The 26,553-nt window shown below is 38.8% G+C and overlaps 1 protein-coding gene across 1 annotated transcript in view; it reads left to right on the plus strand.

Moving 5' to 3' along the window:
• FMNL2 (formin like 2) overlaps nucleotides 1-26,553 on the plus strand; it is a 1,741,163-nt gene that overhangs the window by 1,400,363 nt on the left and 314,247 nt on the right. The window contains exon 11 of the mRNA XM_044074902.1: nucleotides 271-381. Coding sequence (XP_043930837.1) covers nucleotides 271-381 — 111 coding nt within the window. The remainder of the gene's footprint in view (nucleotides 1-270; nucleotides 382-26,553) is intronic.

The raw sequence follows: 26,553 nt of genomic DNA on the forward strand, positions 1-26,553 counted from the left end.
GGCTCAGGTTAAGGTGCGTTAGATATGCACAGCCTGCAATGTTTAGCAAGTCACTTACCTGCTTATGCATCTGACATAGTACCGCTTACAAGACGGCACTGACATGCTGCCAAAAATGCTGTTACCTGCTACCCTGGAAAAATTGACTGCAAATTGCAAATGTGTTGACTATTAATATTTTATACTGAGAGTTAATGTAGAATATGTAACTTACTCGTATTTAAGCAAGTATGATAGAGTTTTTCTCAGCATGTTGTTGTTCTCTCACAGGTGGCGTGCATGCAGTTTATAAATATTGTGGTCCATTCTGTGGAGGACATGAACTTCCGAGTCCACCTCCAGTATGAATTCACTAAGCTGGGGCTAGATGACTACCTAGATGTAAGTATCATCCATTTCACAACAGATTTATGAACCTCCAAATTAAACTGTAATAGTGGGTGGAATGTTAAGAAAATCTAGAGGCACTGATATTCCCTATGAAGACATTGTGAAGGACACGTAGCAGATGTATTGGCAAGTTTACTGTAAACTAATGCTCATTCAGTAATGATGCTATTCCACTGACAGAGTTCCTATTTGTGATGAAAACATATGGCCAGTGTACTGAGAAAGGTGATTTGAAGTCTTACTTTGAATAAAACAACAGAAGTAAAATTATTTCTGAAGCAAGTATTATAAGCCTGCTTTAAAGTAGAATAGATTTAGCTGTAATTATGTGTGTGTAAATTTAAAGATTTATGACTAAGTAAAATAAACTCCAATACTGGAGTGAAAAATAAAATAAGCATAGTTTTCTTTTGTCAGCAACATAGTAGTTCTTCATTTCTCATTTGCAAAGGTGGTAAATAAATGTGAATATGTGGCAATACTGATCTTGGTTTATATTTCACATCTGCCAGTGCTATGTGGCTTAAATATTTATGCATATTGTGCAGTCTGAGTATGCAAGCTAAGAACTGTAAGAGAAACGGTATTGGGGAGAGCACAGAGAGTAGGAGGAGCAGTGATGTTGAAATGTTAAAACAAAGGAATATGTGAAACTTTATTCAAGAACTGTCATTTATTGTTAAAACAAGTCCTTATTTAAAATAAGTATATTGAAATGGATACTTCAATTACAGGGTACTCATAAGAATGTTACTTTGAAGGGCAAGCAATAAAGGATATATGTACCGTATGCTGTCTCAAGAAATGTTTTACCTTTAGTTGTGTGCTTCCATGATGTTTGATAAATTTTACTGTGAAGTCTGAAAAAAACAGTCCTAGAAAAGAGTAATGTTTTCTTCTAGTCATATAGGTCTAAAACTTTCTGCAAATGAAAAGGAAAAGCCAGTGACGTACTGGTGATCCAGGTTCAAATACCGGTCCCTGTCCCAGAGAGCAATTAGATGGTAGAAACAGCTTTTTAGTATCTCATTGTCAATACTTAAATATGCAATTATTCTATTTACCAGTTATGCCAACTATTGGTTGATTAATTTATTGTGTTTAAAATCTATGTATATAAGTAAGGGGGTTACTTGTTTTAATTGTCTGATGAAGTTTGGTCACAAGTACCAAACGAAAGCGCTTACGTTGTGATAAATAAAAGTTGGGTCGTGCAGGTGGTGTTCCTGGCCTCGTTTGTTGGATTTGTGTTTACAAGTCGAGGCATTTTTAAAGTTGTGTTTCTAGAGAGGGTTAAAGTACATCTAACATCAGGATTCATTGGCTGGTACATGAATCTGGACTGAAAAAAAAAAACAGCTAGGAAGCAGTTAGGAAAACATTGTTTACTCTCCAAATGTACAGGTTACAGAATGAGCTTTGCTTTCTCATCACAAGTCTTTTATTAGCAGTAAAAGGTTCTGTGTCTTATAGTGAAGGCTGCCTGAAAAAATGCAGTTCTGTAGTTGGTGCAGACATTATCAGTAGCAGTTTTTCTAGGCAAACGTCTTTGAACTGATAAGCTCAAACAGTACCATTGTTTTGAAAAAAAAAGGCATCAGATTGAATGAGCAGTTGACAGTGGGATGCAGAACTTTCTGAAAACTGAGGCTTATTTGCTGCAAAACATTACAGTGTGCCACGTTGGAAGCTCTTTGCTATCTCGAAATTCTGAAATGTCGAATTTCAGTATCTCGAGACGAGGGTGCCGAAAGTGCAGTTTAGCGAAACTGCACTTGATCGAATTTGAAATGTTGAGTCCGCAGTTGTGGTGGCACGCTACATGGGATTTGCTGTGTTTGTAAGGTGTGGTGTGCTGTGGGATATGGTTTGCCTGCCATTGTGTGGATATATCTGGAGATTCAGGTAAGTCCTATTTTGTTAAGGGTTTTAGGTAATGATTTGAGTGTATGTGAGTGTGTTGGCAAGTTTTACGTGTCGATTAGGGTAGGTAGGTAAGAGTGTGGGTATGTAAGTGTTGAGAGTGGTGGTGTTTGTACGTATGTGATGTGTGTTTGTGCAAGGGGAATATAGAGCATGTAGTAGTGGGTTTAGTGCCTTTATCTTTTTAGTGTGACCTCAGAGTTAGTATATATGAGTAGCGGGGGTGTGAGGGGGTGCAGAGGGGCTTGCCCCCCTGTTTATATGTAGGGTAGGTGTGTGTATTTGTGTTGTTGTGTTTGTTGGTTTGTTGTAGTGTGGGGAGGAAGGTGTATGTATGTTTGTGTGGTGGAGGATGTATTTAAAAATCACGATTTTGAATTTCGCGCTTTTGGGGTTTCGATATAGTGAATGTTCGGCTTCATAGTCTCGGGATACTGAAATTCAAGATTTCAGTATTTCAAGATTATAAAGTGAATCCACCATGTTACCCAAATGTAGAAATGAAAGTCTATTCTGTCTGAGTCTGAGGTGATAATCTTAGATACTTCCAGAAATGGATTTTCAGTGTGGGCTTTGGAAACCCTGACTGCTGCAAGTCTTGTGTTACAGCCCCACTATATAAATCCTGCCCACAGTAATTTATGTGGACAGTGAAACCCAAAGTTTCACTAGGTACTAGGCTATTGGCCCTAGGGCCTGTACAAGCCCAGCCAAAAAGGTACCCTGGCTTTTACCACCCAAGAAAATTATTTTCCTGTGCCACTGTCGAGCAGAGCCACAGAAGTGATCCCCAGGGTGAATTTCCTATTTCCCATCCAATCATCAAAATTTTTCTTGAAGAGTGCTAATGAGGAGCTTTGTTTGATAGAGATAGGTAGTTTATTCCAGAGTATGGAAAGTCTCTGGGACAGGAATCTATCCCTCCGGCATGTTCTGTTTATTGTTGTGACAAGGTTTAGGTCCCAAGAGCGTGTAGATTGGAGGGATTGGGATTTCTTTAAGTGGAGCATGTCTAACAGCTCTGGGCTTGACTTAGCTTTGTATGTTAGGCAGAGATCACCTCTGAGTAGGCGATATGCGACAGAGTAAAGCTGGAGTTTTTTGAGACGGTCTACATAGGGCATTTGTTTGAGGCCGGTAATCCTCTTTGTGAGGTATTTCTGTGGCCTTTCCAGTTGTTGTAGATGTCTTGTGAGGTACATACCAAAAGGGGTGTTGTACTCTATAATGGGTCTAATGAGTGATGAGTAGAGGGGAACAATGACCTCTTTTTTTCTGGATGAGAAAACTTTTTTGATGAGGTGTGCCATGTAGAAGGATTTCCTGACTACTGTGGCAATGTGATTATCAAAGGAGAGACAAATGTCCACCTGTGTCCCAAGGTCTCTTATCACACTTTTGGTGTTAAGTATACTACCGCCTATGTTGTAGTTCATGGGTACAGAGTTTTCACCAAAGGGGATGACAGTGCACTTTTTGACACTGAGCTTGAGGCCATGGCTTTGACACCAGGCATCTGCCTCAGTGAGGCCCTTTTGTAGGATGTCCACATCGTTAGGAGTTTCAATTATGGCACCTAGTTTGCAGTCATCTGTGAACTTCATTAGCTAAAGACCTTCTGTGTTAGCCTGTACTTCCGAGAAGTAGATGCCAAACAGGAGAGGACCCAGGACTGAACCCTGTGGTACTCCACTTGTCACTGGTATGAAGTCAGATTTGGAGTCTGCTACTTTCACAGTGTGGGTTCTGTCAGTGAGCCAATTGGCAACCCATCTTGTGACATAGGGATTTATACCTAGTTTAGTGAGTTTATCTATAATTCCAGAATGGGGGATGGTGTCAAAAGCCTTGACAAGATCCAGATAGGCTGTGTGAACCACCTTACCTCATCTACGGCTTTGATGACTGCTTCAAAGAAGTCTATCAGGTTTAGGAGACATGATCTGCCTTTTACAAACCCGAACTGGGTGGGGTCCAGAGTTTAGAGATTACCAATGTCTTTGTTTATAAGTTCCATGATGATACATTCCATGGCCTTGCAGACCAGGCTCGTCAGGCTAATGGGGCGGTAGTTCCCAGGGTCTGTGGTGGCTCCCCCCTTGTGGAGTGGGATAACCGTCACTGTGCGCCATTCAGCGGGTACAAAGCCTGAGGTGAGGCTATGACTGAAAATGGTACTTAGGTGGGGTGCCAGTTCGTTCTGTAGTTCGTGTAGAATGCAGCCTGGGATGTTGTCTAGTCCCATGGATCCTGTGTTCTTGGCTTTGGAGAGTGTGGTTTTTACCTGTGCAGCCATGATTACAGGAACTTTGCATTCTTCCGGTATAGAGATGGGCCCTTTACAGGGTGAGAGGGGGGTAAAGTTAGCACTGAATCTATTTGCCAGGATGTTGGCAATATCAGTTGGGTCTGTATATTTAGTGCCATTGTGCTGTAACTCAGAGCAGATCTGAGTGTTGCCATTGAGATTCTTGATAATAGCTATAGAATGCTTTGTGGTTGTCTTTAGAATCAGTGGCAATTTTGTTTTTGTAACTAGCTTTGGAGGATTTTATCAGGGATCGCAGCTTCTTACTGAGGCTGACCAGGGAGCTCCTCCACTCATGGGATTTTACTCTCTTTTGTATCAGTTTCTTCCTTCTGCTGTACAGTTTGTTTATGACAGGGGACCACCAGATTAGCTTCCTTTTATTGGAGGATAGCGTCTTGGTTCTGTTTGGGGTAGCACGATCCATGCACTCATGTAAGTGCTTATAAAGTGCAATTGTATAGGTTTCAGTAGTTATAACTGTATTGTCCATCTGTATGGGTGTCATGAAGTTCACCACTTCTGTCTTAAGAAGCATGAAGTTGGCTTTGGAGAAATTTTTTATCGTGGTTTCCTTAATGGGGGGTGGGGGCAGGATGTGGATATCTAGGGTGATTAGCTTATGGTCAGATCGGACCAATGAGGCATTGACTTCAGGTGTGGAACATTGGTCACTCATGTTGGTAATGACTAGATCTAGGATATTGCTGCCCCTGGTGTGGGTGTGGATAAGTTGATCCAGGGCATTGGAGTTTATGAATTCCAGAAAGCGTTGAGCGAAGGAGTTGGTACATGAGTAGTTTTCCCAGTTAATGGTGGGGTAGTTGAAATCGCCCATTATTAGGGTGTTTGGTTGCACACTAATATTTTCCAGTACATCAAGAAAAGAGGAGTGGGAATTCTGGGGCATGGTGGGGGATCTGTAGCAAGCTACAATTTGGATTGCAGTTTTGCCCAGAGTTAGTTGCACTTGGATAACCTCAGATGCATTATGCTGAAACTAGCCTGGAGGTGTGGATATCCTTAATGAATATGGACACACCTCCACCTTTGGTGTTCCAGTCCAGGTTACATGGCCGAAAAGTGTGGTATGAGTTATAGCCTGGTAGTGCAGGGGTGCTCTCTGGAGCCTTGAACCAGGGCTCAGTCATTGCACAGATATCGATGTTTCCCATTTTAAGGAGTGCCTCGAGTGAGTGCATTTTGAGATTTAGACTTCTAGCATTGAGTAGCATCACTCTCAGTTTTTGCTTGCCTGTTTCTGTTATGGTGGTGAATTTGTCATTTGAACCTTGCCTAAAAAAGGCACTATAGGGGCGGCAGGAACCTTAGCCAGTGTCCAGAATCCCAGGGGTGACAGGTGCAGGCCATCCCTGGCAAAGCATCATGGTCTGTCGACCATGTCATCCCAGGCAGACAGATACTGGATCCCATTAGAATGACACCAGAAGCTTAGCCAATTGTTGAAGTCAATCATTTTGTCCTTGTACTGCAGTATCATTGTGGGAGATGGCAGAATGCTACTCAGGGCTAGGGTCATACCTGCCTGGGCTACAAGATCAGAGAGCTCTTCCATGTGTCTTTTCATGTAGTCCAGGGAGGTAACGTCTCAGGTCGTTCACACCAACATGGACAATGACAGAGTCATATTTGTACTTGTTGTGGAGTGACCTGAGTGCGTGGGTTATGTGGCGGATCCTGGCACCTGACAAGCATCTGACAGTAACCTTCTCCTTGTTTAGCCTGGTGAGTGGGACATCGGTGTGCCTGACTATAGAGTCACCTATGACTGTGTTGGGTATGTTGTTTTGCCTTATTGGCTGTGGTTGAGTGGCATACTGAGTCTGCGGGTTATGTGTCATTTGGGTTGTGTTGGGGGATGGAGGTTGCTTGCATTTCTGCTTTGGAGGTCTCTGTTGCTTGAGCAGATTATTACTGAGAGCCTCTGCAAATGTGTTTGTGTTTTTATGTGTGGATTTTGGTGGTGTAGATTTAGTGAGACTATGTGATGATTGTGGTGTGGTGCAAGTGTTTACCTTCTCCTCTCGACTGTCAAGTTCAGTCTTGGTTGGAGAGAGCTTTGCCTCCAGTTTGGCTAGATAAGTGCATCTCTCACAGGTTGTAGTGTTGGGTGGTAGGAGGAGAGGGTTGTCTGTGTACATGAGGCAATTTCTACATTGCCTCAAGATGCCCAGATTCATCAGATAGACAGGATAGAACACTGGGAGCTGACCCTTGGACATGCCTGAATAAAAAACTATTTTCCTCTAGATAAGTGAGGAAAGTGAGTACAAGAGCTGTTTTTCTCTAAGCAAGTGAGGAAAGTAAGTACCAAAACTTTTTTTCTTCTAGGTAATGAGGAAGGTTGAGTGCTGTAGTAATTAGTAGCTTATTTAGTGCTTACAACAGGTTCTGAACAAGTGCTGATCACGAATAAGCAAATTCAAGTGCTAAAACTAAGAATCTGTATCTGGACTAAACTAGTTACAGAAATGGGGGGAAACAAGTGCAAATGCAGGCTTTTAAATCAGAAAGTTGAGAGAGATGGAAAAACTGCCCAAATGGCCAATAACTGCAATTTCTAGGCCAGAACCACTCCTTATGTGGTAGATAGGTTACCTAGTGCTTACCACTCCCACTGATAAGCTAGAAGGCTTCCCTCCAACACAGAAAGCTTGGAGGGCTCAGAAGCTTACATACAGTCATGGATACAGCAAATCGGAATCTCAACTACTCTAGTTACAGGAAAGGTAGGAAACAGGCTTAGATTTTTTTTATATATACAGAAAAGTAGCTAAAACAGCAGTAAAAACAATTTGAATGCAGTGCAAGCTAGCACATGTGGAGTATGTAGCAATGTTAGACCAAACAGTTGAAAAAAATGCAATTGAATTAAAAATGACTAAAAACAACTGCAGAGGGCGTCTATTAGGTAGAATGAGGTAAAGAGATAGGACTGGGGTAGTGTCCCAGATCAAATCTACAGTGGGGTGGGCAACTGCAAAAGCTTCCAAATTTAAACAAGACAGGAATAGGGAGGATGGGTAGGGGAAAACCAACACCTTCAGCAGAGATCTGAAAAACTATACAGTGAGGCAAAAATAACAGTGCACAACTCTGACGTCAGCCAGCAATGGTATAAAATTAGTCAAGCAACAATTAACAGTACACAACTCTGAAGTGCCAGAAAAATATACTTAGCTCTGTATATCTCCAGATAGTTTGAAGAGCACTCTGTCAGGACACAGGAAGGCTCCAGCAATGATATGCAGGCATGCACATACATTCAGGACAATGGAATGAAGAAGATGACCATTGCTGTGAGAAGTGAGAAATATGTTATCACAAGTTGAATGGGTTTTGGGTAGGATACGCAGAAAGATGTGAAGTATACTATATGTAGGTAGCAATCTTTCAGGATGCAGTTTAAATAATATAATGATTTTGTTATATATTTTTCTCTACTTGCAGGTGTCTGTTTACTATCAGAAAAGTAGATTTATATCTTTGTGTTCATGTGCTAGTCTGTCAGTATGCTTTACTCACCCAAGAGGCAAGAAATTCTTGACCAAGACTGCTTTAAAGGTGCCATGAAAGAGGAGTGGTAGGACCACCCCAGACTTTGTATGAGGGTGCGTGAAGGGATGTAACCTTTATCTGCACTACTGTGGTATTCTTACAAAGTATGGTTCTGATGAACAGGCATCTGTTCTGTAGACCAAGGACAATGCTGGACATCTTGATAGGGGAGATGGCCAGCAAACAGTATGTAAAGCTGTAAGTGGAACTAGCTGCTGGTGACAGTAGGACCACTCCATTTCATAAGAGTATAACAAAGGGGTCTATATTATATCATCGAACACTTAAAAAAGCGAATGCTGATTGATCGACCTAACTTAACCAAAAGCTTACAATCTCGAACTGTCAGATCAGCGATTTTTTCCCAGGGAAAAAAAATCACTGATCCAAAACACATACACACAACACAAGCACACCAAACAAACAGAAATCCACACACATACACCTAAAATCTGATACCTAACCCTACACTAAACTATGCACACACCACTAACTACCCACTTACCTTAACCCAAACCCTAAGGTCTGTCACTATCGCACACTCACCTCACCCGCTCCCTAACCCTAACTCACTTAAATCTGCCCTAACCCTCATGTCCACTCAATCGCACACACACCTAACCCGAGCCCTAACCCTAACTGACCTAAATCACCCTAACACTCACATCCACACAATCGCACACTTACCTAAATCCGACTGATAACTTTTCACCATAACACTGAAAATACTGAAGCAACAGAAACAGACAACCAAATTCTTTCCCTAGGAAATAATTCGAGTTTCTGCTGCTTCGATATTTTGCAGTTTCGTGAAAATAAGTTTGATCAATCAGCATTCGCTTTTTTAAGCGTTCAAGGATATAATATAGACCCTAACAAAGTATGTAGGTTAAGGCACTAGATGTCTGGAAGACATCTCCTTAGATTGTTTTTCTGGCTGCTTGAAAAGGGAGTTGAGCATCTTTATTTAGCAGTAAATATATGAAGAGATTCAAAAGAAAAGAGTATGTGCATTGCAATTCATTCTACTATACAGACAACTCATTGAATTTGCCTCACTTATTTTAACAACACATCATGTGCCCTTTTAAAAAAAATTGCAAATTATTAGTAATCCAGTAATTAATCTGCTTCACTTCCCTGTCATTCACTTAATAAAGAAATATTTTCTTTATAGTTCGTATCTTATTTTTTAAATATGTACCTATTATTTATGAGCCCTACTCTCCATCCTTTCTCATATTATATTCCCTGTGCCTTTGTCCTTTTAGAAAATACATTGTTGTTTTTGAGTTGCAGTTGGATACATTATCCATACCTCTCAACCTGGAAGCAAAAAAAAAAAAAAATCGACAAAGCCAAAAATAATGAGGGGACAAAAATCTAAAAATGGGGACAATTTTAAATATTGTTCTCATAAACTTAAAAAGTTAATATACTAAAAGGTTTTGCTTTAGTATTCATTTTCTGATGGATATGAAGTCTGAAACTCAAATGTATGTCAATACTTGGTGACATCAAACCTCAATGATTTGCCAGAAAATCACAAATATTATGACGAACAGACTAAAATTGTGAGGCAAAAATCTGGACAGTTGAAAGGTATGAAACACTAATCAAATTATGACCAGGATTGATGTAACAAGGAGGACATTTATCTGCTATCCTTTATTTTTGTTATGGATCAATACACAATTGTGTCCCAGTTAAGTAGGGCCTGTCAGATATTGTCTAACAATAACACTAACATATATGAGGTAAATCAAGTGCATATTATCACTTAAAGACAAATTAATAAACTAACCACTTCAAAATATTAAGTTTATTTTGAATAACAAAGTTGTACTGTTGTCTTAGAAACAAGTCAGCATCAAAGCATATATACAGATGTAGAATTTCTTGCCATTAATATCTGATTTAAGTATTTCTTAAGAATATAAATTTCCTGCTCTGGAAAGTGTTTATCTTTTAATCACTAGTGTTCAGTATTTGTAAACAGCATTGTCAGGTGTTACAAGGACCCAATTTTCAGCAAGCCATCAGGCATAGTTTATTCAATCAATTCAATATAATTTTCAGCTCAAAACAGTTTTGTATTGCATTTTTCACTTAATAACACACTACCCCGTTTGTCTTATCACATGCTATTTTATACCCATCTGGTTAGTTCTCACCCAACATATCCTCACTCCTTAAAGTTACCCCAACATATCCTCACTCCTTAAAGTTACAATAGTGCTGTATGTTAAATTATGCAAGCATCCGCAGTGCTGTCTTAATAGCAATACTAAATGCTTCATTCAGCAAACAGACAATTCCACCTGTAACACTGCCATCAGACAGTGCTGTATTCCCTTTCTTAATCCTCCCAAAGCTGCTGTTCCTCTTAATCCCTAATCTTGTTCTGCTCCAAATCCTATTTAAAGGAAGAAAGGGAACACAAATGATTCTTGCAGTCTGAGACGAACCCTTATTTATTTATTCCAGTTTTAAGTTTGTCATGTTATCCGCTTAGCATTGAAACAAACAGAAGGGATTGGCATTCATTGCATTCATATTATTACAGCTTATTTTCACATTTACAGTTTAATTTTCTAACCGTCTTCACCATATTTGTCTTTCAACTGTGTGATGACATCTACCACTCAGCAGCATCAACAGGAGTCAATGAAATTCTGCATTTCTGAAGTCGTTCTTAATACCTCACCATCGTAAATGCTCTGTATTCTCTAAAGCTCTGTATGCGTGACTGAAACAGACTTCCATTTCACATTGGATGCAAGATTGTGCCAGCCTAACTGGACTAAGTAAACCCATAGAAATAACTAGGGGACCCCAAAATGACATGCTGTTCATATCTGCTAATTAAAGCATCACAGCTCAAAATATCTCACTTTCCAAACTAATAGATAGATTAATAGATTAGTACTGGCAAACTGTCCTTGTGGGCCATTTTACATAAAGAAGGAAAGACTTATTTAGTAATAAGCCCATTGCTATCATTTACTAAGTGATCATTATTTATTTTTAGTGTGTTAAAAGATAGGAGTCTTCTTCTTCTTTCAGCTTTTCCCAGTTAGGGGTCGCCACAGCGGATCACCTTGTCCTCTCATGATTGGCAATGGAGTTTTACAGTGTCGAGTTGCCAGCCCGGCGCCCAACCTTCCACAGAAGGCACAAACACGCACACCTAGGACCAATTTAGAGTGTCCAATTCACCTGCAGCATGTCTTTGGGATGTGGGAGGAAACCGGAGCACCCGGAGGAAACCCATGCAACCACAGGGAGGACATGCAGACTCTGCACAGAAGGCACCCCAGCCAAGGATCGAACTGGAGAACCTCTTGCTGTGAGGCAGCAATGCTAACCACTGCACCACCGTGGCCGCCCTAAGTACTAATCCAAAATTGTGACATGCATTGTCCTTCTGCCTACATGTATCCCATGTGTAGTTCCAGTTTATTAGTAAGCTTTTTTCCCTTGCAATATTACCAGTCTGTATCATAGTAAGCCTCATTCATGTCTGTGCTACATTCATATTTTTATTGCTAAACAATTACTCACTGAGTAGAGATAACATTGTTGTAAACATTAAATACCAAGTTGTAAGTGTATATGTGACCAAATAACCAAAAATTGTTGTTGTTGTCTTTCGGCTTTTCCCGGTTAGGGGTCGCCATAGCGGAACTACGGTCCGCTAATGATTGGCAGTAGATTTTTACGTGCCGAGTTGCCAGCTCTGACGCACAACCTTCAACCAAGGTATGCCCATTCACGCATGTCTCCACACAGAAGACGCTTTAGCCGAGAATTGAACAGGACAACATCTTACTCTGAGGTGACAACGCTACCACAGCACATCAAATAACCAAAAATATATACCAAATATATGCTAAGAAGGAGCGTGGCTCACTGCAATTGCTTACTTTCAAAAATCACTTTTAATAGAAAACAAAGAAGTGTACAGGAGAATGTGTTTAAGAAAAAAAGCAAATATACACCCCCTTTACATCCTACATATGAGAGGTTGGTCACAGAGGAAATGTATAAGTTGCAAGAGAAGTGTACAAAGGGAAAGAGAAGGTACAACCTAAGTAGGGAAGAAAAAATTATTAAATGAAATATGTTATAAGACCGACATTCGAGTTTTGAAACCGGATTTGGGGGGGGTGGCATAGTACTAGTAGAAACACAGGATTATAATAACAAAATATTTGAAATATTACATAATGATAGTAAGTACATGGTATCTTCTATTAATGAAGTAAACATCAGACACAGAAGGATTGATTTATATCTAGATTAGTTCCTTTTGGATAACAGGATAGATATGAATTTGTACAATTTTTGAGAGTGGAATATCCAGTACTTGCCACCATAGTAGGGATCCCAAAGATCTGTAAAAGTATTGAAGATCCCCCTTACAGACCCATTATTTCTGGTAGTAGGTCTAAGACATTAAGTAATAGATGGAGCGTTAAAACCAATATATGATAGAGTGCACCATATAGTGAAAGATTCATGGGACTTTTTGGGAAGGCTGAAACCAGAAATTTGGAAGGAGGGGTCAGTGTTTGTAACCATTGATGTGGTGGATTTGTTCTCCTGCATCCCTGAGGAAGAAGGACTAGAAAGGTTTAGTAACGGTACTCAGAAGTACATGAACTTTGAGTGGGAAAGGACTAGTTTAATTTGTGAGTTTATGTCTACTGTACTGGATTTTAATTACATCTGGTTCGAGGGTGAATACTATAGACAAAAAAGTGGGGTAGCTATGTGGGTGGCATGCGCCCCCCATATATGCAAATATAGTGTTGCTAGATTGAGAAAGCGAATATATTTTGGATAGTCAATGTGTTAGTAAATGTATATGCTACACTAGGTTTTTGGATGATATTTTTATTTTATGGGATGGTATAAGTGAAGTAGATGCGTTTGTGAAGTATTTGAATGACACCAGTAGTTATTTAAAATTCACCCATAGTAGTAGCACGACAGGGATAGCATATTTAGACACTTTTGTATCACATGGGACAGCAGGATTTAAATCCGGAATATATAGAAAAGAAACCTTTAGCAACTCATATTTAGGATACACTAGTTGTCACCCAGCAAGTCAGAAAAAGATCATCATCAAGGGTCAGTGCGTACGAGCTGCGAGAATGACATCCGAATTCAATGAAATGAAGACAGAGTTAGAATATACAGGAACACTGTTTGGGGGAAAGGGTTACCCAAGATATTTAATTGATGATGTCACTCAATATGTACTGAGAGAATGGGGGTAAAATACAAACCACGTCTTGGTATTGGGTTGGAGAAATACAGGCGAGAACATGAGAATGAGAAGGAAAATTCATACCATAAGGGGTGTGTAGTGGGGTGCAGTCCATACGCTGAGGAGACAAGGAGAATAATGAGACAAAATTGGAATATTGTAAGAAGTGATGATTTGGTTTATAGCAAATGGGTACAGGGCCTATGTATGTTCACAAGACTGGGTCCAACCTTAAGAATGGGTTTGAGAGAGTGAAAGGCAGAACAAAGGGTGACATTGGAGACGGGTACACCAAAAAAATGTGGGCAGTGTCAGCAGTGTATGGAGATTATAGAAGAGAAATTAATTACATTAGAGGACGTCAATCACACTAGAGTAAGGTTTAAGAAAGGGAGTTGTTTATCCCAACATGTCATATACTTGGCTAAATGTATGGCATGTCTGAGTTATTATGTGAGGACGACAGACAGACAATTGAGGAACAGGATATATGATCACACCTACTGCATAAGGAAAAATGATAAAAACAATGCTTTGTGTAGACACATAATTAAATATGATGCAAGCCACGTGTTTAAATTTGGGATTTTAGAACAGGTAAAGGTAGACTTAAGGGGAAGAAATGTTAAGGTCAGATTAGCAGAAAAAGAGGTCAAATGGCAACTCAGGTTAAATGCAACCAAGGAACCTGGGTTGAACGACCATATTCCCACTAAACCAATCTTGGATACAAGGATATGAATGACGTGTTGCAGTTGGGTATATGTATGCACTAAATAAAGTAAGAAACAAGTGAATAAAAAAAATAAATAATGAAAGTTGGTGCAACAAGAAAGGAGGCAACATGTCAGGTTATAATGTCCAAATAACTAAAGTGCAATATTGAGTGTTAAATATTTATACATATTTTTTAATATAGCATAAATGAGTATTAATATGTTATATATGTATTTTTTTTACAAATGTGTTCTTGTACTATTTAACAAAAGTGCAATATTGCATTCTAAAAAAGTACATATATTTTTTAACATAGCACAAATTATTTAAAAATGTATAAATGTGTTTTTATACCAAAATGTGATATGCATATGCACATGTGATTGTTTTATAGGTATATTTAGAAAGTGTATGGTAACAGGGTGTAATATAAAACTGTGTAGGCTGAACAAGCAGAATTAATGAATATTCATAAGGTTATGTTTTATTCATAAGAAGGTCAATTGATTGAGCATTCCCATTGGATCTTGATTTTTTTGAAAATGTATTATATAGGGGGAGAAACACACATTTCATTGTTCTGATGAAGTCTGCAGTTAGCAGATGAAAGCACTTAACCTGTGTGTAAAATAGTTTAACCCTTGGAGGTTCGTTTTTATTTGTTTTCTATTAAAAGTGATTTTCGAAACTAAGCAGTTGCAGTGGGCAACAGCCCTTCTTAACGTATATTTGGTATATATTTTTGGATATTGTTGTAAACATCAAATAACTGTTTAAAAAGTAATGGGTTACTCAGGTTGTTAGAGAATACAGACAAAAAAAATATTATTGTTCTTGTAAAACATACCTTATTCTTAAACTTTGCATATATTCTTTTTCCACACTAAATAACACAGAGAAAACATCTTTCAGATTCAGTTGAATCTGTGCCATTTGATGTGTATTTTTAAAACAGTGTCTTAACTGCCATCTTGGCCTGTGCAGTTCTAAAGCAAAAATATATTGTTTAAAGTAGTGTAGGTATTCAAGAGGTATTTTATTTTATTTTATTTTACATTTGTTGACCGGGCTAGTCCAACTGGATACATGTCCATTTTCATTAGAGGCCCGGGGAGATAAGCTCCATTAAGCTAATAAAAAAATACATGGGTGATAGAGATTAGCATTAATAATTTGACTACAAAGTTTAGAAAACAATATACTAATACTAGATACATAATTACAGAGAAGAGGGTTTGAACATTCATCATGTTGAAGTTTAGAAAGCAATGCACTACTACTAGATACATGATTACAGAGTAGAGGTTTTGAAAGTCATCATGTTGAAGACTAAAAAACGATCATGATACAAACTAAGAATTAAGGTTATTTCAAAATTATATACCCAAAGTGAAAAAAAGTTGTTATTATATACATAGAGGAAACATATGCTCACAGTAGAATGCTTGTTATACAGTTAATACTCAGAGGTAGATTTTAGTAAGACTGGGCTAGAGTCAGAAAGTAAGGAAGCTTGCTAATCCTACTATATGAAATTTGGGAGGGAGGTATACAGAGAAGCAGCAATAGTGAGAGGAGAGGACATAGAGTAAAAGAGAGTGATCATCTGGGTTAGTACATGGGCACAGCCATTGAGTTTTAAGGAGTATTTTAGTTGTTTTTTGAAAAGTGGTAATGAGGAAAGTGATGATAGTTTGCTGGGAAACCTGTTCCAGGTTTTACCCACAGTGTTAGAGAAAAGAGAATCACCTGCTTTGTTGTGGGACTTATGGATGGTTACTAGTAATTTATCTGCTGAATGAAAGGTTGTAAGGTTTTTGTAGGGGTTGATAAGGCTATTGAGTATTGGAGTATTACTGGGATGATACAGAATCTTGTGGGTGATAGTAAGTTGTTGAAATTTAAGTTGGTTTTCAGTTCCAGCCATCCTAGATGTTTGAGATTTTGACAATGGCTGGTTCTAAATGGAGAGCCAGTGGCAGATATGGCAATGTTGTTATAGGAGGATACCAGTTTGTTAATGTTGCTTTTGGATAGATTAGTTTAAATGGGGGAGGCATAGAGGAGGGTGGAGATCAGGTGGGTGTGGGCAATGGTCATTCTGGCTACAGGGGTAAGGAAAGGTTTTATCCGGTAAAGGGAACCTCATTTTCTATTCACTGACTTAATGGGTGAGTTAATGTATGAGTCAAAGTTAAGGTTGTGGTCAATTATTTCTCCTAAGAGTTTGGTGGTTAGGTCAGGTGGTATGACAGTGCCATTATTGGATAAAACTGTTAGATCTATTGGGGAGGACTTTAGTGTTGCAGTGAACAGCAATTGTTTGTTTTTTTGGGGGGTTGGGAGCAGCCAAAAGAAGAAGAAGAAGGAGGAGGCAGCATTGAAGGAACCAGTTTTCTACTAAGTTAAATACTTTTTGGGTGATTGATTGGAGTTCAGCTGAAGAAGAGACGGCCCAAATTAATGTGGAGTCATCTGCATATTGTATGCAGGTAGCTTGAGGAAGATTTACATTTAGATCAGTAATGAATATAGAGAACAGGAGAGGTCCCAAGAAAGAGCATTGAGGGACTTCAAGGGTAATAGTGAGATGTGTGGATAGGTTATTGTCCCAAAGGACGGCTTGTTGTCTATTTTCTAATTAGGACTTGAACCATTGTAATGCCCGAGTGTCTAGTGAGAGTGATTTGAGTTTGTTTATAAGTAACTGATGGTTAAACATATCGAAGGCTTTAGAGAGGTCAATAAAGAGTACAGAAGAAAGCAAGCTGTTATTACGATTTTTGTTAATACAGTCAGAAAAGGATAGTAGGGCAGTGGTAGTACTATGAAAAGGCCTAAAGCCATGCTGACAGTCAGCTAAAAGGTTGTTTTGGAGAAGGTGCTCAAGTAGTTGCTGGTGGATGCATTTTTCCAACATCATAACAATTAACAGTAACACAGGGGGTAATACATTTACCCCTTTATATGTCCATTAACTATAATTTCAACAAGAATGTGGCTGACAACACTAACCTAAGCTTATATCTGTAGCAGTCTTCAGTCCCCCACAAAAAAGACATGTGGCACAAAATTAACTTATTGATTTCAATTGTTTTACTATACAACAATATTCAACTGTTCAGATGCCAAGGCCTACCTGGCAGCTCCTCCTGGGATGTGCTTGCTGTCTCAAAAACTGTTGCTCTGACAGCCAGAACATGCTGTACAGAACTCTCCTTGAACTCTGATATTGTCCAGAACTCTTCATTGGGGTTAGTGGTGGTTTCACTGGTAACCATCTGGTCAAGACCCTCTATAGCTGCTCTCCTCCATGCAGATGTTATCATGTCATTGGCCCTGTGGTGCACCTACTCATATGCCCTGCCTTGGCCACCCACAGCACTGACATCATCTAATATCTGCCACCATATTCGCAACTTACATGCCATATCTCTGCATCCTCTTTACAGCAGAAAAGCACCATGTTGCCTAAAGCCATTCACAATCACCTGGTTCTCCACATCAGTGAAGGGAGTCTCCATGGATTGACACACCTGGGTGGCATAATCATAGGTGCCCTAAAAGACAACAGAAGGATAATATGCATAAGTATCACATAACTACAAAATAACTGTTTCCAGATAAAACAGAAAAGGTATCCAGTCAGTATTACCCACAGGAGAAACATAAAACAGTCTAGAGATATGAAATACTAACAACAGGCAGGATGCAAAACATGGAAAGTAACAGGAGCAACATATCCTTGTTTGTGTCATAACAGTAACTCACCTTTGTCCCCCCAAAAAACAGTCCATCCATGTTTGTGCCATAACAGTAACTCAGCTTTGCTCCCCCCACCCAAAACAAGATGCAAATGACCCATTATTTTAACAAACCATCTTTGAAATGCTTTAAGTGATATCAAAGGACCTGTCCCTGAAACGTGTGTGCATATTTATCAAACAGCATTCAATTTTCATGTATTGGCAATCATGTATACCTCTGAAATGGCTTGACAAACATGCCTATGCCATCAGTAAACTTCTAACTAAAGCATACAGATAAAAGTGTAAAAGCATGTTGCTTCAGATTTTTCTTAAATATATTCCAGCATATGCAGTATGTAGGTAAACAAATGGAAGAATTCCTTCTGAAATTCAGTACTCCTCTGTACAGATATATCCTGAAGAAAAAGCATTTTTGCAGCCTTCCAAACAAATACAAGCCTCCTGACCAACAGGTTGCCTAGCTACATGGTTGCCTTTTATATGATGTAGATTCAGGTCTGTTAGGATGTGAGTATGCAAATGAGATGTGAACGCATTAGAATTGCTGAATCCCAAAAATTTGGATCCATGTAGGAGATGTAAGGATAGTGCAGGCACTCCCTCAGTGTTTGCTATCAATAGATTGCAACTGTGACTGATTAGTGGTTGGGAGAAGGAAAACACAACAAAACTGCAGGCTGCCTTACTTCCACTAGGTATGTCAGATTAGATCTACAAAGTGTTATATGTAAGGTTGGAAATGTAAGTAAGCAGCACACAAGTCACAGGTTGTGTTCCTTAACATCCAACCCGCCATTTATTTGTTGGCAACTACATATATTATTTCCACTTAATATCCTCACACATTTTAAGGTCAATGATATAGGATGGCTTACACAGAGCATGTCTCAGATTACTGCTCAGATAAATGACAAATGGCCAACCAACACTGAAATGTAAGGCAGAGCTGTATATTTGTAAGCAGTAATCATGGCAGGTTGTGTGATCACTAGATGCACTAAATACAAAGGTAATACATGTACAAATAACAGTTGTATGGTTTCATATTCAGTGTAGATGCTGTTGCAGTTGATTGTGTGCATACTTATTTAAGTTCTTTGCTGCAAAGCTGTTTGTGTGGCAAAGAGGGATAAGGCCAACCATCCTGTGTTCTGAAAGTACACTGCAGTGAGAGTTCTAATCCAGACCTATGTAGAAATATCTCGTGTACTTGTACTAACATTTTTTAGTGTGTGTATATCATAGATTGCTTTTCCTCATTTCAACTATTTTTCCATTTCTTTTTTTTTGGGGGGGGCACTGTTTGGTGATGTGCCTCTTGGCACAAACTGGACAACTGGCCATACAGGACCCAGACAATCAAAAACAGAAACTGTATGCATTCAATTAATACTATTAGGCATCACTCAAACTTGAGCTGTGGCCCTCGCATAAATTACTGTATTCTGTAGTCTTTGTACTTAGGTAGGGGCTCTAGTCTCACTGCAGTCAACTGTGTGTGTGTGTGTGTGTGTGTGTGTGTGTGTGTGTGTGTGTGTGTGTGTGTGTGTGTGTGTGTGTGTGTGTGCATTTGACAGTAGAGAGAGTATTTTACAACAGCATGTGAGACATTGTTTTTACCATCTTCCTCTCAACAGACTCTGATGATATGCAGATGTGCAGTATACACATCAAAGCAGGATCAGAAGTGTCCTGTAGTCCAGGTGCAACTCACCTCATCCTTTCCAGTACAGATTTCAGAAACAGGGCTTTCAGTATATCCATGTACATTATAGCATGGTTTGTAGGGCCTGTATTTTGTTATTGTGAAACCCCCCTGATCTGTCTAGCTGCTGTGGGTGTCTGGTGAGGTACATGCAAAAAGAAGCATTATACTGTATTAGTGTTCAGATGAGATTTGCGTACAGTGCTTTTATATACTCCTTAGATCTGGATACAATGGTTTGGCTTCTGAGGTGCATGATGTAGCCTTTCCATACCACTATAGACACTTGGTCAAAGTTCAGATTGCTATCTACATGCATTCCAAAATCTTGCACCACTGGTTTCAGCATATGGGGAGTGTTGTAAATGGTGTATTTACAAGAATTTCCACTTTGCATAAGGCACAAATCCTGACACATTCTATATTTATTAGTGGACTGTGTGGCTTTGGCACCAATTACTTGTGTGTGTTAGCCCCTCTTGCACTATAGTCACATCATTGGTGGACTCAATGACTGCAACCAATATGCATGAATCAGCAAACTTGGTAAGCTACAGGTCATATTTTCTAGTCTGGACTGTTGCAAAATATAATCCAAACAGTATGGGGCCCAGCACAGATCCCAGAAGTACACCAATGGTGACAGCTGCATTGGTAGAGGTTGATTCATCAACATTCACAGTATGTGGTCTGTCATTGAGGACATTGGTTAACCATCTAGTGATGTAAGTGTTAATCCCCAGCTGGTAGAGTTTGTTAGTGATACCTGATTAGGGGGATTGTGTCCAAACCCTAGGACAGTTCAAGATAGGCAGTATGCACTGTATTACCTTCATGCAGGCCTATCACACAGAAACAATGGGCTGGGACGACATCACAGATCACCTGTAATGTGACTCAGAACATACACCTACCTGACACGGTGTGATGCACACTTCAACATGCCCTTCAGATGGGCTATGTTCCCACAGAAGGGTGTACATCAACAAGCATCTATCTGAGAGGGCTGGAGACAGCACGTGATGCTTGCATGTATAGACAAATTCTGATGATCTTGATCTGTGAGGTAGACCAACATGTCATCATGGACCTTTTCTAAATGGACACTAGTGATATCCTGGCTGTGTGCAACAGACATGTGTGAGTTTTTGATGCTACGTCTATGTCTGTTACATCTGTCAGATGTCCTCAAAGAGTATCATCCTGTGGAACTTGAAAAGGTCAAGGCAGTCAACAGATGTCCACACTGAGGTATTCACTACACAATGACAGATGTGGCCATCAACACATATATCAGCAAGTCGGTAGAACAGTGGATCACATACTTGGAATCTTAATATGTAGAACTGTGTGAAGTGATCTGTATCTCGTGTTCAGTGGTCAAGTGTGTACATCAGGGCTGTCAACTAGGCCCTTTCCTGTCCATGATTGAAGTCACAAATGTCAAGAATGATATACAAATCCTGTGTCCCAACAGCTGTATCGAGGATTACAGATTGTGGACAATCATTGACGCCAACTGTGATACTGGTGTAGTACAGACAGTATCAAGACACATTAAAGATTGCTGCCGCAGCCATGACAACACATGAGATGAAAAAAAAATGAGGGATTTGTTTTATTATGCAAACAGATGGACAAAACAAGGATCATGTAGAAGTCACACCCTATCAGCAAACTGGTTGTTATGTGGCCTGTGTCCTGGGATATATGGTATGTGGAATGTCTACAAGCATGTGTCCATGGAGTTGAGTACTCTCTTGCATGTAACACAACTACTGAGTATGTGTAGAACATCCACATGATGGTCCATAATACCTTCATAGTTCACAACCTTCACCACACCAATATCCGAGTACAATGAACCCTTCCTCATATCCCTCCATACACATCTTCCAATGATGTGTAACTAAAGTTTACCACCTTTATCACTGTGAGCTGTCACGTATCTATTTGTGCATACCTAGGTATTAGTTTTGTTGCATAAACATTACTGTCTGATGACACAGAACCCCCATCAAGATGTAATACCACATGCATGTGTGATATCTGTTTTGTTGATGCACTCACCTTAATGACATTGGTGGCATGGTTTACATTTGTGACTGTGTGGATTGTGCCATATATATCCCTGCCATGCACACCAGTCAACTAGCCTGTAGTGATGATAATGTCAAGTGTGTCTCCTCACACCTTTTGCTTTGTTAGTGTCAGGAAAGTGTGCTTGATTACACTCATAGATTGATGACATGTCCTAATTGTACAAGTAAATAAATGTAAAAAATGGAGCGACCAGTGCTAACCAAAACCAATAGTACTGAACACACACTGTCAGCAGTCAGGAAATCTCGAAGAATCTTCTTGTGCAATTGAAACAATAAATAGCAGCGACCAAAAAATTCGGCAATAAAATACACTTTAATAATAATAAAAATAATAAAACCACCGGATTGAGCGCTTTCTTCCTCTGACCAGGGATTTCATCAGAATCATCACTCATTTCCTTTGAACCAATTTATACACACACTTAATGACATCACATATTAATTAATTAACAATGGATATGAACACATCTAACAATAAAATCATATATAAAAATGTTAAAACTGTAAAAAAAAATTTTTTAGTCATTTGACCAACATTAATTTTTGACTATGTCAGTCATTAATTTCAATTAATGTAATGTGGCTTTGTGAACCAAAATGGGTTTAAGGGAAATTGTTTCATTTAAGTCTGGACTATGACAGGCTTGTAACCTTATCTGCCATTTTGTCTCACTAATATAACTTCTATAGTCACCTCCTCTAGGATTGAGCAATACCTTTTTCTAAAATAGCAAATGTAAAACCATCAAAATTTGTACATCCTTCTGAATGTTTGAAAAGTGCATTAGTAGTGTTGTGTGTGGACATCTGATAAATGTGTTCATAAATCCTGTCTCTCAAACATCTCTCGGTCTTCCCAACATAGAACGCGGGACAGGATTTACACATGGCTAAAGACACAACCCCTTTTGTTTGGCAATTCCCTTTGCCAAACCAGACTTTAGATTTTAAAGTATTATATAGTGTGGTGTTGACCTTGTCACAGATGTACCTACATTGGGAACATGTCCCACACCTTGTAGTACCTTGTTTGGGGTTACCAGAACCTCTAGATTTTCCCTCAAACAATTTTTTAAAGTTTGTACCTGTCTTGAAAACAAATGAAGGCTTAGGTCCTACAATGGACCATAGGGATGGGTTACTTTTCAAAATGGCCCAATTCTTTTCTACTATATTAATTACTTAATTTGCCCTAGTCCAATATGGAACAACCATGGCTCTTTCATAACTGTCATTTTCTGCATTCTCACTTACTGTGACTGTATTGTAAGATGTTAATTCATTAATCTGTGATGGCATTAAGTGTGTGTATAAATTGGTTAGAAGGAAATGAGTGATGATTGTGATGAAATCCCCGGTCAGGGGAAGAAAGCGCTCAATCCGGTGGTTTTATTATTATTATTATTAAAGTGGATTTTATTGCCAAATTTTTTGGTCGCTGCTATTTATTGTTTCAATTGCACAAGAAGATTCTTCAAGATTTCCTGACTGCTGACAGTGTGTGTTCAGTACTACTAATTGTACAAGTGTGTTGGAGCAGAACCATCTATGCTCACTCAGAAACATATATGTTGGGTATTATTGGTGGTATTATTCTGATATTGTCCATGATTGTGCATCATGGTTTTACTGTTGGCCATGAGCTTGTATCTGTGTCCTACATTTTGGAAGCCTCTGCTTGCGATACAAGCATACTCAGGCAAATCAGATTGCACAGCTTCATAATATGTACCCAACCCCAATTGTATTTAACATCCATGATACATGTCCTCTCCATTGTTCATGTCTGGATGATATATCACACAGACATCCTCCACTGTTATATCACTTTGTGTGACAGTCACATCACATACATTTTTCACTGCAGTGTGCCATTCTGAAACAGCGTTCGCACTTGTTCCAGTGAATGCGCAGGTCAGAAGATTTGATGTTCAACATTGTTCAAACAAGTGGGTGTTAGCATTCTCATATTCCATCCTTCTAGTCATGTTATTTAGTGATTCAAAACTGTTGCCATTGCTAAAACCATATTATACAATGACGCCCCCCCATTAATATTCCAAAATGTGCATGTTGATTGACCAGTATGCCCATTGTAAATCCCACAGTATACCAGCGGAAAAAGGTCCGGTCACCCAAACTTTTTTCTGTTGGTATAAAGTGTCCAAAACTTTTTTTTTTTTTTCTTTTTTCAATAAATAAAAAAAAAACAGAGCAACAGAGACTTTTTTTTCTCCGTTGTTTCCATTTCAAAGCATTGATGTACTGGGTGTGCGTAGGAACACAAGTCCCATACGCATGCGCAGTACATCAACACAAGGAAACAGTATACCACCACTGGCGGAAGAACAGTAATGCGCCGTTATACAAGGACATTATTTAAGAAAAGTCAGTATTTTTTATTAAATAATGTCATTGTGTAATAGCAACAACCGACTCTGTGGTTGTGGTATATTGAAGATTTACCCGTGGTTGGCTTTATTTACTCACTCAGACTTTGCCCTCATGATTAAACCACACCAACCATGGGTAAATCTTTAATATACTACACCACATTGTCGGTTATTGCTTAAGTAAATCTATATACATACATACATACATACACACATATACACACACACACACACACACACACACACACAGACATACACATATATATATATATATATATATATATATATATATATATATATATATATATATTTCAAGACAGCAATATTGACATATATACTACTCAAAAACTGTAACATATATAGCAATACCAATTATGAACTTTTAGGAACAAACATTGACGTCATTTCACACAAGACATTTGCAATTTTAGTATAATCTATAAGTGCACCTCCCAGTGAATTATTGAATTAGTCTAGATAAAATAAGCTTACATCCATCCTGCAGTAATATGATTTACTTTCATGTATACAACTTTTCACTTATTTTCAATGTCTTCTACCTGCTAGCACAGTTAAAAATCATCATACCTTGGAATTAGAAAAACTTGAAATGGGGCATACCTACTGCTCTTTGCCAACAGAGAGCAAAACAGTCAGAAACTGCTGTAGATCACTAAAAAAACTGCCTGCATATAAAATAATAATTTCTTATAAAATCCAAAAATAAGTAGACCATTGAAAACACTCATCACGTCTTCATGCAGCTGCTTGCCATCTTATACAGTCAAGCCTTCACAGCTGCTGTTTCTCACTCCCTTGTCTTGTTTCTGTAGCACAGTACTTTCCTCCACCAGTTCCCCTCAATTATGATATTTTATTTCTCATGTTCTTAACACTAACCATTAATATCTTCACCATTGTTTTACCTGAAAGCTGCATTTTGCTATGGAGATTATTGTCCATTTTTATTTGAACCCCCACACACTCCTGCATGTCATTTGTCTGGAAAGATTACATATTGTTTTTGAAGTGTAAACTCACTTCCTTTCCTTTCTTGCTGGCATTGACCTTTTTGTTTGTCATGGTCCCGTCATTTATGTCCTGCCTTAATGTCCATTTATTCTGAATTGTGGAAACTTTCCTTAATAAACTCTCCTCCTCCAGACATGCAGACTTGAATTTGTACATAACTCTGCATTGTTCTGTATTCCCCTACTCGAATTCCCCACTGATCCCAGTTGTTTCAAATGTTATAATTTCTTCAGCCAGCTGTTAAGTTGCTGTCATATTTTGCTTTTTGCACATGAAATGAAATGAAAATAACAGGTACAATATTATTGTGCATTTTAGAAAGAACAGGCAGTCCAGAACTTTAATGTCTGGCAATATTTAATGACGGTAACCATCACTGATATACCAGAAAATAAAGCCACAATTTTACAAGGAAGAGACCAAAAACATGAAACAATACCAGGGATAGTTAAGGTGTGCTTCTATTACAAAATATTTAACATAAGCTACAAAACGTATAATATATTTGTTCTGGTGTATAGAGCTTAAATGGAGTCTAATGCAAGTAAATACACTTTTACTACATAAATGCCACCAGCTGTCATATGTGCTCACTAAGTAATATTCATGTTTTATAGTGAAACATGCTTACCTTCAAAATACTCCAGCCCATGCATTCATGGCATGTATATTACATTATCGTACAATTAAAATAGTGAATGCTATTTCATCATACCGATAATGTCTAAACCACAAAATATAAAACACACGGGACAGCAAATTTTTTCCCAGGGGAAAAAATTCGTTGCACCGCAAAAAAAATAAAAATAAAATAAAAACAAAGATGCGTGGGGGGGGGGGCTTTGCCCCCCACACCCCATGATCACACCCCCTCCTACTTAAATATACCAACTCCGAGATCGCACCATAGTAGAGGAAACGGCAAAGTCCCGAAGTTGGCCCACCAAATTTTTTCCCTGGGAAACAATTCGATGTTCCGTGTCTTTGCTATTTTGCCATTTCGACAGTATTGGATCGACTAAATAGCTTTCGCTATTTAGTCCATTCGATACTCTAATATAGACCCCATTCGTGTTGTATTCACCAATCTATCCAGTCATCTCCTTCCTGGGACTGCATATGTATCCAAACATCTTTCCTTTCTTTGATCTCATCTTTTTCTTTCCATTGACTTCCATTTATCCTGCATCCCCTATTCATCTAACCCAATGTCTCCTTTACCCTTTTGCTTGATTTGCATTTGATTCTTCACTCATTTGGGGTTTTCTACATTCTTCATTGCTTATATGTAATATCAAACATTTGCAGTTTCTATTTCCAGAAAATCGGTTATCTAGCCAGAACTGTCCGTCT

This window comes from Protopterus annectens, chromosome 6.part0, assembly GCF_019279795.1.
Source record: "Protopterus annectens isolate FY-2018-M chromosome 6.part0, PAN1.0, whole genome shotgun sequence".
NCBI classification, from domain to species: domain Eukaryota; kingdom Metazoa; phylum Chordata; order Ceratodontiformes; family Protopteridae; genus Protopterus; species Protopterus annectens.